General features: G+C 37.0%; 1 protein-coding gene across 2 annotated transcripts in view; it reads left to right on the forward strand.

Annotated features, from left to right (window-relative positions):
- JAKMIP2 (janus kinase and microtubule interacting protein 2) overlaps positions 1–5,191 on the forward strand; it is a 1,408,623-nt gene extending 1,403,432 nt beyond the window's left edge. Inside the window, exon 23 of one of the 2 annotated variants that reach the window (XM_044069136.1) lies at positions 4,673–5,191. In XM_044069136.1, coding sequence (XP_043925071.1) covers positions 4,673–4,798 — 126 coding nt within the window. In that variant the 3' untranslated portion in view covers positions 4,799–5,191. The remainder of the gene's footprint in view (positions 1–4,672) is intronic. The other variant, XM_044069137.1, reaches the window with a different exon arrangement.
- The last annotated feature ends 10,149 nt before the right edge of the window (positions 5,192–15,340 follow it).

Raw genomic sequence — 15,340 nt, forward strand, 5'->3', positions numbered from 1 at the left:
AAGGTGCTGCTACAGAAAATCAAGTTATGTTTGGAAGAATTTTCAGGCAAAACTGCCTGTTGCATCCAGCTTGGTTGGCAGAGAGAGGCAAAGCCTTGTCTACAGTCCAGACAACATGAATTTGATTAGTGGCTGGGACATCTGTTGTTACTGGCATTGGGAGGTGAGACATGTCTATTCTGAGGAAAATACAGCAGCTTGCAGATTGCCACAATCCCATGTAGGAGAGGTAGAATATACAGATGCAGCCTGGGAGATTTCCTTTGGCTCACCAAACAGCAGTAGACCTCCACATGGCTGTACAGAAGCATAGACTCGCATGGAAAAGATGTAGTGGTCTCAATGAAGATGTGGTTTGCATTTTATCAAAACATCCAATGACTACCTGTAGGGTGGTGGCTTCTGTGGCTAACTCTCAACCATGTGTGATCACTGAGCTGTACAGAATGCAAGAGGGACAACAATCAGCAAGTGATAGAGGAGAAAATGTATGTATAAAAAAATTGCCTGAAGAGTTTTTCCTAACAAGATCCTGAACCTAAATGGCAGAGAAAAATAACAATAACTCACCAAACAAGTCAAACTTGCTGCATAAATGTCTCTGAACATGGAGACCCCAATAGGAGAGCTTCTTCTGAGGTAAATAGCAAATATGTCTTCAAGACATAGACTAAACATCATGGCAAAAAGGCAGAAACTGCAGTCCACTAGCCAGTTGCTTCTTCCTTCCTCTGCCCCCAACACAGGGTGTATGCAGATGAAAGACTAGACATCCACAGTTATACAATTAAAATACATATCTAGCAATAACTTCAAACATCCCTTATATGTAAGTGCAGAAGATAAATGAGACACCAGGTGTTGAGATGCATTCCTAATGCTCTCAAGTTCTCCTGACAGAGGGGATCAGAATGGATCTCACACTGCTTGTTTAAAAAACAAATAACTGCCCATGTTACCAGAGTGGATGGCAATCACAGATGTGTCAAGAGAATCCTGGAATGCCTGCAAGGTGGAAGGGATGGATGCCCCTCTTTTTAAAAAAAATTGATATGTAGATTGATGTCTGAGATTTTCCAAAGTTCACTGTTATGTCCAAGGACTGAAAATGCTGGAGTAGCAAATCCTTGGAGACAGACTATATCCATAGTTGAGGCTTCTAGGAACTAACCATCAGGGTAAGGAAACATCCTTGAACCCTGCAATCTGAGAGTCACTGCTATCACTGAAATACATTTGGCTTACTCCTTGGTGACTGTGGTTAGACTAAATTATAAAGTCTGGAGTTAGAAGTAACTGGCACATATCGAGAAGCAAGGAGCCTTCTGCATTCATTTTATTCTTTTTTGTATTTTTTTAAAACAGCAAGAAATTTTATTCAAAACCAAGCAGCAATACAGTGCCTAACAGTGAATATAGTCATAACATTGTGAAACATGTATTGATTGATTCATTGATTGGCATTTGATTACCGGGATAGTCCACTGGGCCATAAGAGCCCATTTTCAGTGGAGGCCCGAGGAGAAAACTTCCACGTACGTTACAAGCTTGAACAATTAAGTTAAGTTGTTCAGAATATCACACTATACATACTTATACAGTTAAAAGAAAAGACATAAATGTACATATAGAAAAATTTCAGCAGTATTGCATAGATTATTTCATAAAGATATCATTTTAGGCAGTTAGCATGAACATTTTTGTCAATGTGTCTAACTAGTAGCATGTAGGAGTGAGTGAGTAGAGTTAGTAAGAGGAGTAGGAGGAGTTCAGGTCTTATGTTAATGACATAAGATAGCAATTCAGTAAAGATATAAAATTACAAAAACACTTTTGGTCAGATGATCCCATGCTTATAGAAAACCTGATCAATAGTCGTAATGAATTACCATTCATAACACAGCACAATTTACATAGCACTGTAGATCCCTATTAATGACACTGCATGCTGTTTTACAGTACTGGAAGATAAGGACTGAGATTGTTAATTGTACATATGTCAGCCATTTACCCTCTATGGGCATGCATTGTCCACAGTCGGTGTACTGCTGACTAGTCAGAAAGACCAATCTGTTATTAGAGGAATATTTCTTCTCAGAGCAAATGAAACCATGTTGTGTTTTAGTCCAGAGTGCATAGTTAGAGAGGTTGTTCATATCATATGGAGATATCTTCTCTCCACATCTCCAATATGAACTGACCCTAGCCATACTTATTTGCTTGTGCAGGTTTCTTGAATTATGTAAAAAGTTGTCTCATCTAATATATGGTTATCCATATAAATTGTATGTAGCTATTCCCATATGTCTTCCTCTATATGTATTAGTAACAGTGAAGCCGATCTATGCCTGTCTTGTTCAAAAATATTTGGACTATAATTATCAAGGTTGTTATACATTAGGGTGAGAAGACATGGTCATGTCAGCATTTTCTCCTGTCTACATTTCATCTCCAATTATAGACTCCAATTTCCCCATGAAATCTCTTCCCAAGCTAACCAATTGGAAATATTGCTACCACAAAAGCTAAATCCATCCCTCTATTGTCCAGTGTTCCCCCCAAAATTAGTGCTACATCTATCAAGACTTTGTTATATGTCAGTATTCTGTCTCACATATCCTAGGATGCTGGTATCTGTTGTGCTTGAGATAGGGTGCTGCTAATCTTGCTTTATAGTTCCGCTGAGACCCAAACTTTCCAACTGTTTGGGGGGGGGGGTGCTGTTGCATTTAGTTATGTATGAGTATAATTTTCAGTATTACCCAGACTGATCTTAGGTTAGGTTCTAGCTTTGATGAAATATACCCTATACCATATCAACTACAAGAGTATATCTAGTCAGGTCCGGCAATCAGAGGCTGCCTTATTGTTTTATGGCCAACAGTTCCTTCTTGGCTATTCTTAAGTGTTTTTATCCCAAACAAAACTTATCAAAAGTTTCTGTAGTTCCTTAGTAAGGAAATGGTATAATGGTTGAAATTTAACAGCCATAATGCATTTGTCTTGAGTAGAGAAGACCAAGGTACTGTCTTCCTTGTGTAGGGCTGTAATGGTATGTATAATCTTATATTCTTAGTCTTTGCAGTAACAACTTAGAAGATTTTATTTGTTTTGCCCAATAGACCAACAAATTCTTTACCATTTTTACAATACATAGAATACCCAAATCCACTGATTTCCTTTTATTTCTCTTCGAATTTCACCATACCTTTCCCACAGATTCCATGTATAGGGCAGTTAACATTACCAACCTATTTTGCTTTTATTTCTATTGTAAAAGTGACTCACTCCCTATTTCTAGCTTGTAGATGTCAAACAAATTCTACTTGTTTTAGTATAAAAAAAGATTTCATTAGTCCCATAGGGGGTTCTGCATTCCTCCATTCTCAATTTCCCACCATCATTACTTAGAATAAAGGGTTCATTTTTGTAATGATCACTGTGCATGGGAATTGGGAGTTTTTCCCATGTAAAGACCACTCTTCTGTAGGTTCATATCCCATGCATATCACCTCAACTAAGCAAAACCAGTGTATTAAAGAGAAATCACTTCTACATTCAGCAGACATTGCCTCTCCTATACCAAATGTTGCTGAACATTTCTCTTTGTAGTTAATATATGAGGCTGTGCTGGTGATTTTTATGGTCACTGTGCATGATAAAAGACCCAAGTATTGGCTGGTTTGTGCAAAGTTCTGTCAGAGCCCCAGTATATCCCAGGAGATGGATGGGGGGAGGGGTTCACCATGTTCTCAGAATATTTCTGAGAAAACTACTGTACATCAGCCATTGCATTGCGCTTTAACTATACAATTTGTTTTTTGTTTGATGCATTTTATTTTTATAGTTTAAAACTGAGATGCTTTTTATTGACTTTTTTCCCAAATACTCTTTAATATGCCTATTGTGTAAGGGATTTTTTTTGTAGTTGTCAGTAGTCTGCTTCATATCAGCTAGTTAGCCCTCCAACCACTAGGGACACCAATTGGTTTATTGGGTAACTTTGTGTAACTCTACCATTGCTTTTAGAGTGCAGATCAGTATTGTTCAATCCTGTGTTTATAGGTTCATAGATTAGTACTAGGCTAACTGTCCTTGCGAGCCATTTTAAGCCTAGCCAATTATCCCTTGTGAGGCTCAAACCCTGTACCTTGTGGTTGTAAAGCAAACACCTTAACCATTAGGCCACCCTTATGAAGGAAATGTTCATTAAAATAATTTGGTAAGAGTAGTGAGAATGTGCAGATTGTCATTTCAGAATAAATCAAATATAATTGGGCAATACTGAATGTTACAAAATATGATGCTGTGGACAATCCTTGTTTATAAGGAGTTAGCCACCAGACTAAGAAGTCTATTTAATATTTACTGCAGTTTGCAACCCACTTCAACAGTTTACATACTTATGCAGAACGGTCACAATAAAAACATGACTTGATTTTATGACTTATTTTCGCTAATTTAAATAAATTAAACAAGTTTTTACATTTATTCCATGTGGCAAACTTCTGGCTGTTTAGAAAAAATCAGGTATATTCCAGCAAAAGGCAACAAAATAGTACTAAACTATTGCAACAGTAATCAGTTTACTTATTGTTAATGTATATACAAACCAATAATTGGAAGACATTTATTTTACAGTCTTTAAAATAATCTTGTTTTTATTTTGCAGAGTACCTGTCCTGGACACATGGATAATTTTCTTGAATGGCTCTATGCTTCCAGACATAAACATAAAGAACATTGTTTACAGTATCTAGTACCTGTAGCAAAGTCTACAACAATATATTTTATATAAGCCATCATTTAAGATGTGTTACTGGACAGTTCCTATGTGATCCTGTCTAAAGCTCCCAAAAATGCTGCATTTCATGAGGATCTGTGTGGTGGAACATTGGAGCACTGGAACTCAGTTCTAGAATGGAAGAACTTGAACAAATTGAGCAAAACGCTTGTTAGACATGGAACCAAAGTTAGGAACATCATATCCCTGCTGTGCAGGGGGGCATTTTAGTGTTACACTGTCACTGAATGCAGGACATTGGGGATATAAAAATATAAAGAATGAAAAATAAATTGTTTAGTTCTTGGAAACCTCTGTAATTAAACACTTAACTTGATTAATATTAAAAGTGACTAAAAATGACATTTTTATGTAAACCAATAAAATGATAAAACACTTCGTATGCTACAGGGATTTTGCTTTTTCTCAGGAATCCACTGACATTAATTTATACAGACAGAAAAAACTTGATTGCTTGAACAGCAAAAGAAACCAAATGTCAGCATATTTTCTATCATCTTGTATTCTTAAAAGTGGTGTTATGTTAAAGAAAAATATCATTGTAGATGATTATGCACTTCGAGATAAAATCAGGAATTGAATGTTGTACTCACAACACTGAAGTGTCATTGAACTTTGCAAATTCATTAGCATTTAAGGATTGTTATATTTGCTGACAAGGTACAGTTTTAACATCTTAACAGTACTTTGTGTTCCATCACAACCTCATTATATTTTGCGGCCTATACATGCAGGTACATCACTGTAACAGGTGAAAGGGGGTTGTGAAATTACCTTTGCATTAGGAAAGTTCAGACATTTGTCAGGTAAATTATGGGATTTAGAGATAAGCATATTTAATGATGATGTTAAAGCAAAACCTAGGTGTGTGTTTTGGGGTGGGGGAGCGGGGGGAGTATGATCATGTGTGTGTGTGTGTGTGTGTGTGTGTGTGTGTGCGTGCGTGTGTGTGTGTGTGTGTGTGTGTGTGTGTGTGTGTGTGTGTGTGTGTGTGTGTGTGAGAGAGATGCAAGAGTGACTCCCTTTCTTTTACTTAATGTTTCTAGAACTTATAGTAGACTCAAACACCTCATCTCTTCTGTCTTGCAAGTTCAGCAGAATATTGCTACATTCAGTAGAAAAAAGTGACCTTGGTTTTATGAAAAAAATAAGCACTTATTGCAGAAAAACACTCACACAAAAGTAAATTCACCCACTGAGGGACAGCCCGTAAACTTTGGTAAATGACTGCATCACACAGTTTTGATGAAAGTAGTGGTAGTGTGGGCAACTAACTAAATCACTAATTTTATTTATCCACTGATATATGGAAATATTGTAAACATGTAAATAAGTGTACATACTGTAATTTATATATAGAAAAAAGTCAGTATTTACTAATGGTGTATATAAAACTTATGTAGATAGAGGTGTATAAAACAGAGTTCTAATGCAACTGTTTTTGGAGAATGTGAGGTTATTTCTAGACTTTAGCATGTGACATATGTGTACAGAGCATGCATTCTGAGTGGCACCATACTTTTTTATTTATTTATTTATTTTACATTTGTTTACCGGGGAGGTCCGACTGAACAGAGCTGTCCATTTTCAGTGGAGGCCTGGGGAGAAACTCTCCAGAACAATTCCTAACATTTTACACATAAGATATTTACACACTCGGTTATAAAACTATAGCAGACAATAGCATATGATTGCATAAGATATTTACATAAGCATAGAGATTTAGACATACAGACACAAAAGTATAGCAGGTAGTAACATATGATGGTTGTTCATACAGTATGTTTAGTAGAGATAATCTTGAAGGTGTACTGAAGATAAGACAAGAAAGGAAAAACTAAAAAAGAGGATAATATAGACAAGTCCATATGAGGTGCACTGACATTTTAAGGAAAAGCTTTTCAGCTTGGTCTAGGGGAGAGTTAGTGGGTATAGATGGGGCAGTGGGGAGTAGGCTGCAGTGAGTTGGTAAGTAACATGTGATAATATATAGTGCATCTGTGGGAGTTTTAAAGAGGTTGGATAGTGGGTAGGGGAAAGGAGTTAGAGTATGTCAGCCAGGTGCTAGGCAGTTACAAGTAACGTGCAATAATATGTAGTGCATCTGTGGGAGTTTTAAAGAGGTTGGATAGTAGGTAGGGGAAAGGAGTTAGAATATATCAGCCAGGTGCTAGGCAGTTACAAGTAACGTGTGATAATATATAGTGCACCTCTGGGAGTTTTAAAGAGGAGGTTGGATAGTGGGTAGGGGAAAGGAGTTAGAATATGTCAGCCAAGTGCTAGGCAGTTACAAGCAACGTGTGATAATATATAGTGCATCTTTGGGAGTTTTAAAGAGGAGGTTGGATAGTGGGTAGTGGAAACGAGTTAGAATATGTCTGCCAGGTGCTAGGCAGTTACAAGTAATGTGTGATAATATATAGTGCATCTGTGGGAGTTTTAAAGAGTAGGTTGGATAGTAGGTAAGGGAAATGAGTTAGAATATGTCAGCCAGGTGCTAGGCAGTTACAAGTAACGTGTGATAATATATAGTGCACCTGTGGGAGTTTTAAAGAGGAGGTTGGATAGTGGGTAGGGGAAAGGAGTTAAAATATGTCAGCCAGGGGCTAGGCAGTTACATGTAACGTGTCGTAATATATAGTGCATCTGTGGGAGTTTTAAAGAGGAGGTTGGATAGTGGGTAGGGGAAAGGAGTTAGAATATGTCAGCCAGGTGCTAGGCAGTTACAAGTAACGTGTGATAATACATAGTGCATCTGTGGGAGTTTTAAAGAGGAGGTTGGATAGTGGGTAGGGGAAACGAGTTAGAATATGTCTGCCAGGTGCTAGGCAGTTACAAGTAATGTGTGATAATATATAGTGCATCTGTGGGAGTTTTAAAGAGTAGTTTGGAGAGTAGGTAGGGGAAAGGAGTTAAAATATGTCAGTCAGGTGCTAGGCAGTTACAAATAATGTGTGATAATATATAGTGCATCTGTGGGAGTTTTAAAGAGGTTGGATAGTGGGTAGGGAAAGAAGTTAGAATATGTCAGCCAGGTGCTAGGCAGTTACAAGTAACATGTGATAATATGTAGTGCATCTGTGGGAGTTTTAAAGAGGAGGTTAGATAGTGGGTAGGGGAAAGGAGGTAGAATATGTCAGCCAGGTGCTAGGCAGTTACATGTAACGTGTGATAATATATAGTGCATCTGTGGGAGTTTTAAAGAGGTCAGATAGTGGGTAGGGGAAAGGAGTTAGAATATGTCAGCCAGATGCTAGGCAGTTACATGTAATGTGTGGTAATATATAGTGCACTGTGGGAGTTTTAAAGAGGTCAGATAGTGGGTAGTGGAAAGGAGTTAGAATATGTCAGCCAGGTGCTAGGCAGTTACAAGTAACGTGTGATAATATATAGTGCATCTGTGGGAGTTTTGAAAAGGAGGTTGGATAGTGGGTAGGGGAAAGGAGTTAGAATATGTCAGCCAGGTGCTAGGCAGTTGCATGTCCAGGAGTTGTTTAGGTGGGAAATAAGCTGTTTTTGTAGATGGTTTTGTTAGGTTGTACCCTGATATGTAGTGGTAGGAAGCTCCAAGTCTTGGCAATGTTGCTAGAATACAGGGAGTCACCAGAGCTGTAATGGCTTTTGGAGATTGCGTTTAGTGCCTTGTTAGTAGATCTAAGTTCTCAGTTATTGGAGTAGAGGATGATCAGGTCTTGTAAGGTTGGAGTTTTGTCAGGTTGGTACAGTATTTGGTGAGTTAGAAGAAGTTGGTTTAGAGCTAGGGTTCTAGGGAGTTCAAGCCAGGAAACCTGTTTAAGAGCCTGACAGTGATGAGTGCGGTAGAAGGAGTTTGTTGCGAATTTTGCTATTTTGTTGCAGCATACTGACAGCTTGTTTAATTCGCCTTTGTTTAGATTAATTAGGACAGGAAAAGCATACAGTAAGGTAGAGAGAAGATACGTACAAGCTAGGGTAACTTTACTATTTCTGGTTAGGAAGTTTTTACATCTGTAAAGAGTACCTAGTTTTTTTTTGTTGATTTTGGTTATTGTATATGTGTTTGTCAAATTTCACATTATTGTCAATAATGAACCCTAGTAATATGGTTTGTGTGATGGGGGAGATTGGGGTATTTTCTAATGCAGAAAGAGAGAATGGGGGAGTAGGTGCTGCTGCTTTGGAAGGATGAAAGAGCATAAGTTGGGTCTTTTTAGGATTTACTATTAGCTTGGAGTTTGTTAGCCAGGTTTCGATGGATGTAAAGGCTTCTTGGGTTTTGATTTGAAGTTGTTGGAGACTGGAGGCAGAGTAGATTAAGGTGGAGTCATCAGCGTATTGGACCAGGTTTGCTAGAGGGGTGGCTTTGTGAAGATTATTTGTAAATACAGTGGAAAGTAGTGGTCCTAGGATTGATACTTGGGGTACTCCTTGTTTTACCAGATGTAGGGGGTATAGGGAGATTTTCCACTGAACAGCTTGTTGGCATTGAGAGAGAGTCCTGAGTGGGGGTAGTTTTAATTCTGAGAATGATGCTATTAGTTTTGTATGGGAGACTGTATCAAACACCTTTGATAAGTCAAGGAAAACTGCAGACACTAGTTGGCCGTTGTTGCTTTGCATATTTACTGAGTTACTAAAATGGATGAGTGCAGTGGTAGTGCTATGGTTGGGGTGGAATCCATGTTGAGTTTAGCAAGAAGATTGTTGGAGAGGAAATGTGTTAGGACCTGGGAGTGGATACATTTTTCCATTATTTTAACCAGTGGGAAAGTATAGCTATAGGACAATAGTTTGTTAGGTCAGTGGAGTTGCCCCCTTTGTGAATTGTAAGAGATTTTCCAGTGAAGTGGCACCTTTTGTTCTGAGATTGATCTGTTAATGATTATAGAAACTGGGTATGAAATGGCTTTGGCAGCTGTTTGTAGGAATTTGGCAGGTAGTTCGTCTACTGCTAATGTGGTGGGTTTAAGTTTAGTTAGATGTCTATAGATGGTGTAAGTTCCTAAGTTCCTAGGTTCCTAGGCAAGTACAGGTTGAAGGGTGAAGGAGTTGGCATTATTTGATGGGTTATATTGTATAGTGGGGGTTGAGGAGGATGGGTTTGTTAACAACTTTAATATAGAGTTGATAAAGAACTCATTGAATTGGGTGGCTGTGTTTATAGAGGTGGTGTCTATGTTTAGATGAGGAGCTGGTGATTTACCTGGTTGGAGAATACTGTTTATAGCGGCCCAGAACTTTTGTGAGTTGGTATTATGCTTAGTTTGAATTTCACTTTAGTAATTTTGTTTGCGTAGTCTGAGTTGTTGTTTTTTTACAGTGTTTCTCAGTTCTAAGAATGTTTGCCTATTAAGAGTAGTTTTGTTTTTGTGCCAGGTGTCCCATGCTTTGTCCCTTTGTTTCATAAGTTGCCTAGTGCTCTTGGTAACCCATGGGGCATAGATGGTTTTAGTGTGGATTTGTCTTGGTGGAGCAAGTTTGTTGAGAAGGCCTAAGAAGATAGTGTTGAAATACTCAACTGCTTCATGTAAAGTAAGTGTTAAAAAGAGGGGACCAGTTAGAGTGTTTAAGGGCTGTATTAAGGTCATCAGCCCTAAATTTTTAGTGCATTTGATGTGTTTAAGAGAGTTAATTCTAGTTAGTTTAGTTTGGTCTTTGCTGAAGAGGTTGGGAGGTCGTTGCTTAGAATGTCGGGTAGTGTACCAAAATTATGGGTGGAAGATGGGCGATTGGTGAGAATCCAGTCTGGTACTGATTCTTTTTTTGAGGTTTTGTCTACCCTAGTAGGGGTTTGTATAAGTTGTGAGAATCCATAAAGATTAATATGATTTAAGGGGTGGGGTGATTTAATTGAGGTCCAATCAATATTGAAGTCACCTAGTATAATGGTTTCATGGGGGAGGGTTTCTGATGTCCATTGGAGATGAGATTCTAGGGTTTTGATGTTATCTCCTGGAGGGATATATGATCCTAATATATTTAGCTGTTTTTGTGTATTTAGTCTTACTTTAGCAAGTAGGATCTCTGCATTATTAAATGCAGGGATTTCTATGTTAAACTTCATTCATTGGTTGCAGTAGCTGAGACCACGTGACAAATGTAGTCAAAGGAAACACATTCCTTACAATGTGGAAACACAGTTAATTTAAGACTTTTGCGATGTTCTGACAAAAAGGTCTGGAAATATACCCCTATTAACAATGCTGCATTGTTTAGGAGTAATTTTAAAGTAGACAAGTATAGGAATCTTTTTTGCAATGACAGAAATGAGTATTATGTAACTAATTAGCACTCATTTGAACTAGTGGTTATTTTTTATCATGATCTGATTAGAAGAAACTTGCAAATGTATTTAATCTTCTCTAAAATATATAAAATGTGACCTCAAATTAAAAAAAATGGGCGGTTTCCTATCTTCTCTTGATTGTAATGCAGAACCTTACAAATGTGCCTCAAGTCAAATGCGTATTTAGAATAATGTTTTCCTGTTATATTTTACAGAAATGTCATTAATTAAGGATGCATTGAGTACACTAGTTAAGGTACTATGATGTGACTAACTTATACTTTTTGCAGTATGCCACAAACTATTTCAGTGGCTCAAATAAAAAAAGCAAAGACAGTACAGTTTATTTACTTCAACAACATACAAATCATATCTATTTTAGAAAAAGTTTTGACACTAATTATTCAACATTTTGTCCAATAGTACCAGCAGGAGTATTATTTCTTACCAGCATTAAATTTCAACTGTAAGATAAGTACCAGAGCCCATTCACCATCTCTAACCTTTGCTTGTACCTACGTGTAGAGCTGCATATGTAACTAATAATTACTTAGTGCTGCAAATATATTCCATTGTCTGCTCTGACCTTAGAAAGGGAACAAACAAAAAAATGTGTTCACTTTATATGTCACTCAAGTTTTTGTCCTGATTTTCATTGCTACATTTGTGTAACATTCGAAACACTGTGTGAGGATGACAACCTATTTTATACAAATCTAGTAAGTTAGAACCAATAAAATAGACATGTAAATATTTTTTAAAAAATGACAAGATGTTGCAATTTTGCACATCACATGGGAACACAGGAAGTTAAATTCAAGAAATTACCCAAGACAGGTACGTTGATGATTAATGTTATATGAATAGTATGAAATTCTCAGATGTGTGTCACTTTATTTATGCTTTTTATAATAATTATTTTTTTTTATATGCAAATATGTGATTGGAAGGAGAAAAGGCTGCATTAGTAGGAAATGTATGCATTGTCATACACTTGTTCTTGACTATTTATTCCCTTTAATAAAACACAGTTCTTCTAGGACTTGTCTTCTGCTGGAAAGTTTTAAATAAATGACATTTTAATGTCAACTTGTAATTTGTTTGACTCTCTAGTGTTTTTACAATCCTGAAGAATAAGTTAAAACTTTTAAAAAGCAACTTGTTAAAATAGTTGCTGCAATTAAATCTGGTTCTAGACTTTTACTCAACATGGTACAGTCCTGATTCATGTACAGTGGACTTGTATTACATTATCTGTATGGTTTACTAGCTACCTTTTATAAAGGCTTACAAAGAGATTCAGAAGCGACCAGATCTGCTACAAAACTAAACCAATGGTATTTTAATACTATGCAAAGATGTTTTTTTTTTTGTCAGCGATAAATTCACATCTGTTGCCAAGCTTGAGGACGATGTATTAATTTCCATCATTTTTATTATAATATACTTCTATTGTGAACTCTCACATCATTAAGCAGTGCATTCATACTTTGACAAATAATAGCATGACAACATACATTTACCTGTGAAATTTGTTACAACCATAGCACCACTTATTCAATCTCCATTTAAAAAAATCAGTCAAATTATTAATGTGATGTATTTTCGTGGGATTTTCTGACACACTTTGTTGAGACCCTTAAAGCATCTTACTAAATTGTGTTAGAAGGTAGAATGCATATGCTGTCATACTGGTAAATTAAATGTTGCACTAATTTTCAGCAGTAGTGTAATATCTTATTAATTTTATCATAATTCCCAGGTTCAAGCATGTACAACTTAACCATTTACAGTTGTGTTCTGTGCAGTGTAATGGTAGTTCAGTGTAGAGTCACACTGCATTCTGTTGCAACAATGACCACTGTTAGTTCTCCCAACACCTTGTGTTAGGTTTAGCGCATATGTGGCAGCACTGAGAGGAAAGGTTTTAGTGGTATTAATAAAGAAATTGTTTCTAACAGTGCATCATCAAGCCACAACCCTCCTGGACACGGGCAGTCATGACTAAATGTAATCTTTGGTACGGACTAGCATTTCTATGGTATTACATTGGGATGAAACGGCTAGGCTTAAAATGACCTCCAGGTCGATAGCCTAGTAATCTCCTATGATACTGTGATCCTATGAAGTTGAAATCACAGTTATTTATCACTGATGGTTTTACCATTACTTAAAGTTTCTCTGGTTTGCAGCAAAGGATTGCTAAGTAGAAAATACTATGTAAAATCGTGTTTTTATAGGTGGTTGCTTTCTGCTTTCATCCAACAGCCCCCATGAATGTCGTTAGTATCCCTGTAAGGATGTTGTTTCCTTCCTTGTTTACATACAACTGAGGAAAGGCCACAACTGACGATCTTCATTGTATCAGGTTTTTTCCTGAAAGACGTATACTTCCCTGTCATATTCTGCTATTATATTACCAAATACTAAAACATCTCACTTGTGACACAACTGTAAAAAAGCTCAGAAATGCAATTCCCTAGTCTGTAAAGTGCTCAGAAATCAGACAAAGGCAAGAACATTGTTTAGCACAAAAGTGCACACCACAGCACCCAAGTACAGTGCAACTGATTTTACTTTTGGTTTATTTTCTCGCAGATAAAACGTTTCATCATAAGGCCTTCATCAGTATCTAATTGGCTTAGGCCAAAAAGACTGCCTTATATAATTTCCTAATGATGACATAAACGGTGACCAGTGCATACAAAATAACATGCAAATTATATAAATAAACAGCAGAATAAATCCATCACTGAATAAATGTGACATGTATAAATGCATAATTACAAATATAGCTATGAATGAATTTATGAACCTTAAAATACTTAATTTTAAAAATGTTAATTTAAATTGGGTGTAAACAAAGTACCCAACATGACAGTCCATTATTTTTTTTCTTTTTTGTCCAAAATCTGTTACTAGCCTAATTTATTTGGACTTTTTGTAGATATTATATTTATCCATGTAAATCTAAAAGAAGCATTGGGGTGTTTAGACACATGTCTGGAAAGTGAACTTGTTTGTTTATTGCATCTAATGTCACTAAAAGTTCAGAAATTCTTGTTTTAAAATTTTAAATTTTCCCTACATAGAACACTGAATATGTGCATGTAGCCATATCAGTCATCCATACACTCTGAAAGATAATCAAGCTATGACTATCAAAAACTTTGGATGTGTTAGCAGAAGAATTTTTTTTTATTTACTATATTACAGGCTGCACAATGTCCACAGGGTTTCTTTCCCCTTATATGTTCAATTGGTTCAGAGATTTCTCATAATCGGTAGCCTGTTTATAATGATTAAACCATTTTCCAATAGTTTTTCCTTTTATATTTGTAAATTTGCAACAAGCTGGTACAATTTCTGCCAGTTCTTGTTCCTTCTTGTTCCACAGTAAGAATGTCCCATTATTTATGTATGAGAGATACTAGTACTTTATCATTTGACCCAAAAGTGGTGACAAATCTAACAGTAGTGTTAAACTTATTAGATTTTTCAGTATATTCCAGTAGCTCACTCCTAACTTACTGATCAGTCTTTTCTTTTGCTGCCTTAACTGGGCTATGTTTGAAATCTCAAAGGCACACATGAACAGTGTGCCAAACTGGTGGTCAGTGGTGCCAACCTCACTGAGCAGAGTGACATATCTAAATTGCTGGCTGACAAATTCAGCTCAGACTTCCCCACCCACTGCCCCATCTCCTCAGTGAAATACCTACCAGCATAACACCCCGACTATTAATAGGAAGCAGGTCAAGGCAGTACTTGCTAAGGTCAAAAATAAAGCCTCAGTGGGCCACAATAATATCCCAGGATGCCTCCTAAATATCTTGAAACATGACCTATCAGGATGACTTCAGACCCTTTTCAACTGTAGCCTCAAAACAAGATTTATTACATAAGAATGGAGGACTGCAATGGTTATCCCAATTCTCAAGGGTGGACCATCAACCGACACTGGAAACTACAGACTTATTATTCTGACTAGGCTGATATGCAAAGCCATGGAACAAAGCATCTTGGAAATGATCAACAAAAACATGAACAACCTTCAGACACTGGACCCAACCCAGTTTGGCTTTGTCAAAGGAAGGTCATGCCTAATAAACCTGGTAGACTTTGAGAAGGTCACTAAAAAAATGGAAGGGGAAAAATGATGCATACTGCCAAGCTGGACCTGGCTAAGGCATTTGACATAATACCCCACTCAGATATAGTTGGCAAACTCACAGAACTGGGCATAAACCCCTACATAACTTGCTGGATTT

This window comes from Protopterus annectens, chromosome 4.part0 (genome assembly GCF_019279795.1).
Source record: "Protopterus annectens isolate FY-2018-M chromosome 4.part0, PAN1.0, whole genome shotgun sequence".
In the NCBI taxonomy this organism is placed as follows: Eukaryota; Metazoa; Chordata; order Ceratodontiformes; family Protopteridae; genus Protopterus; species Protopterus annectens.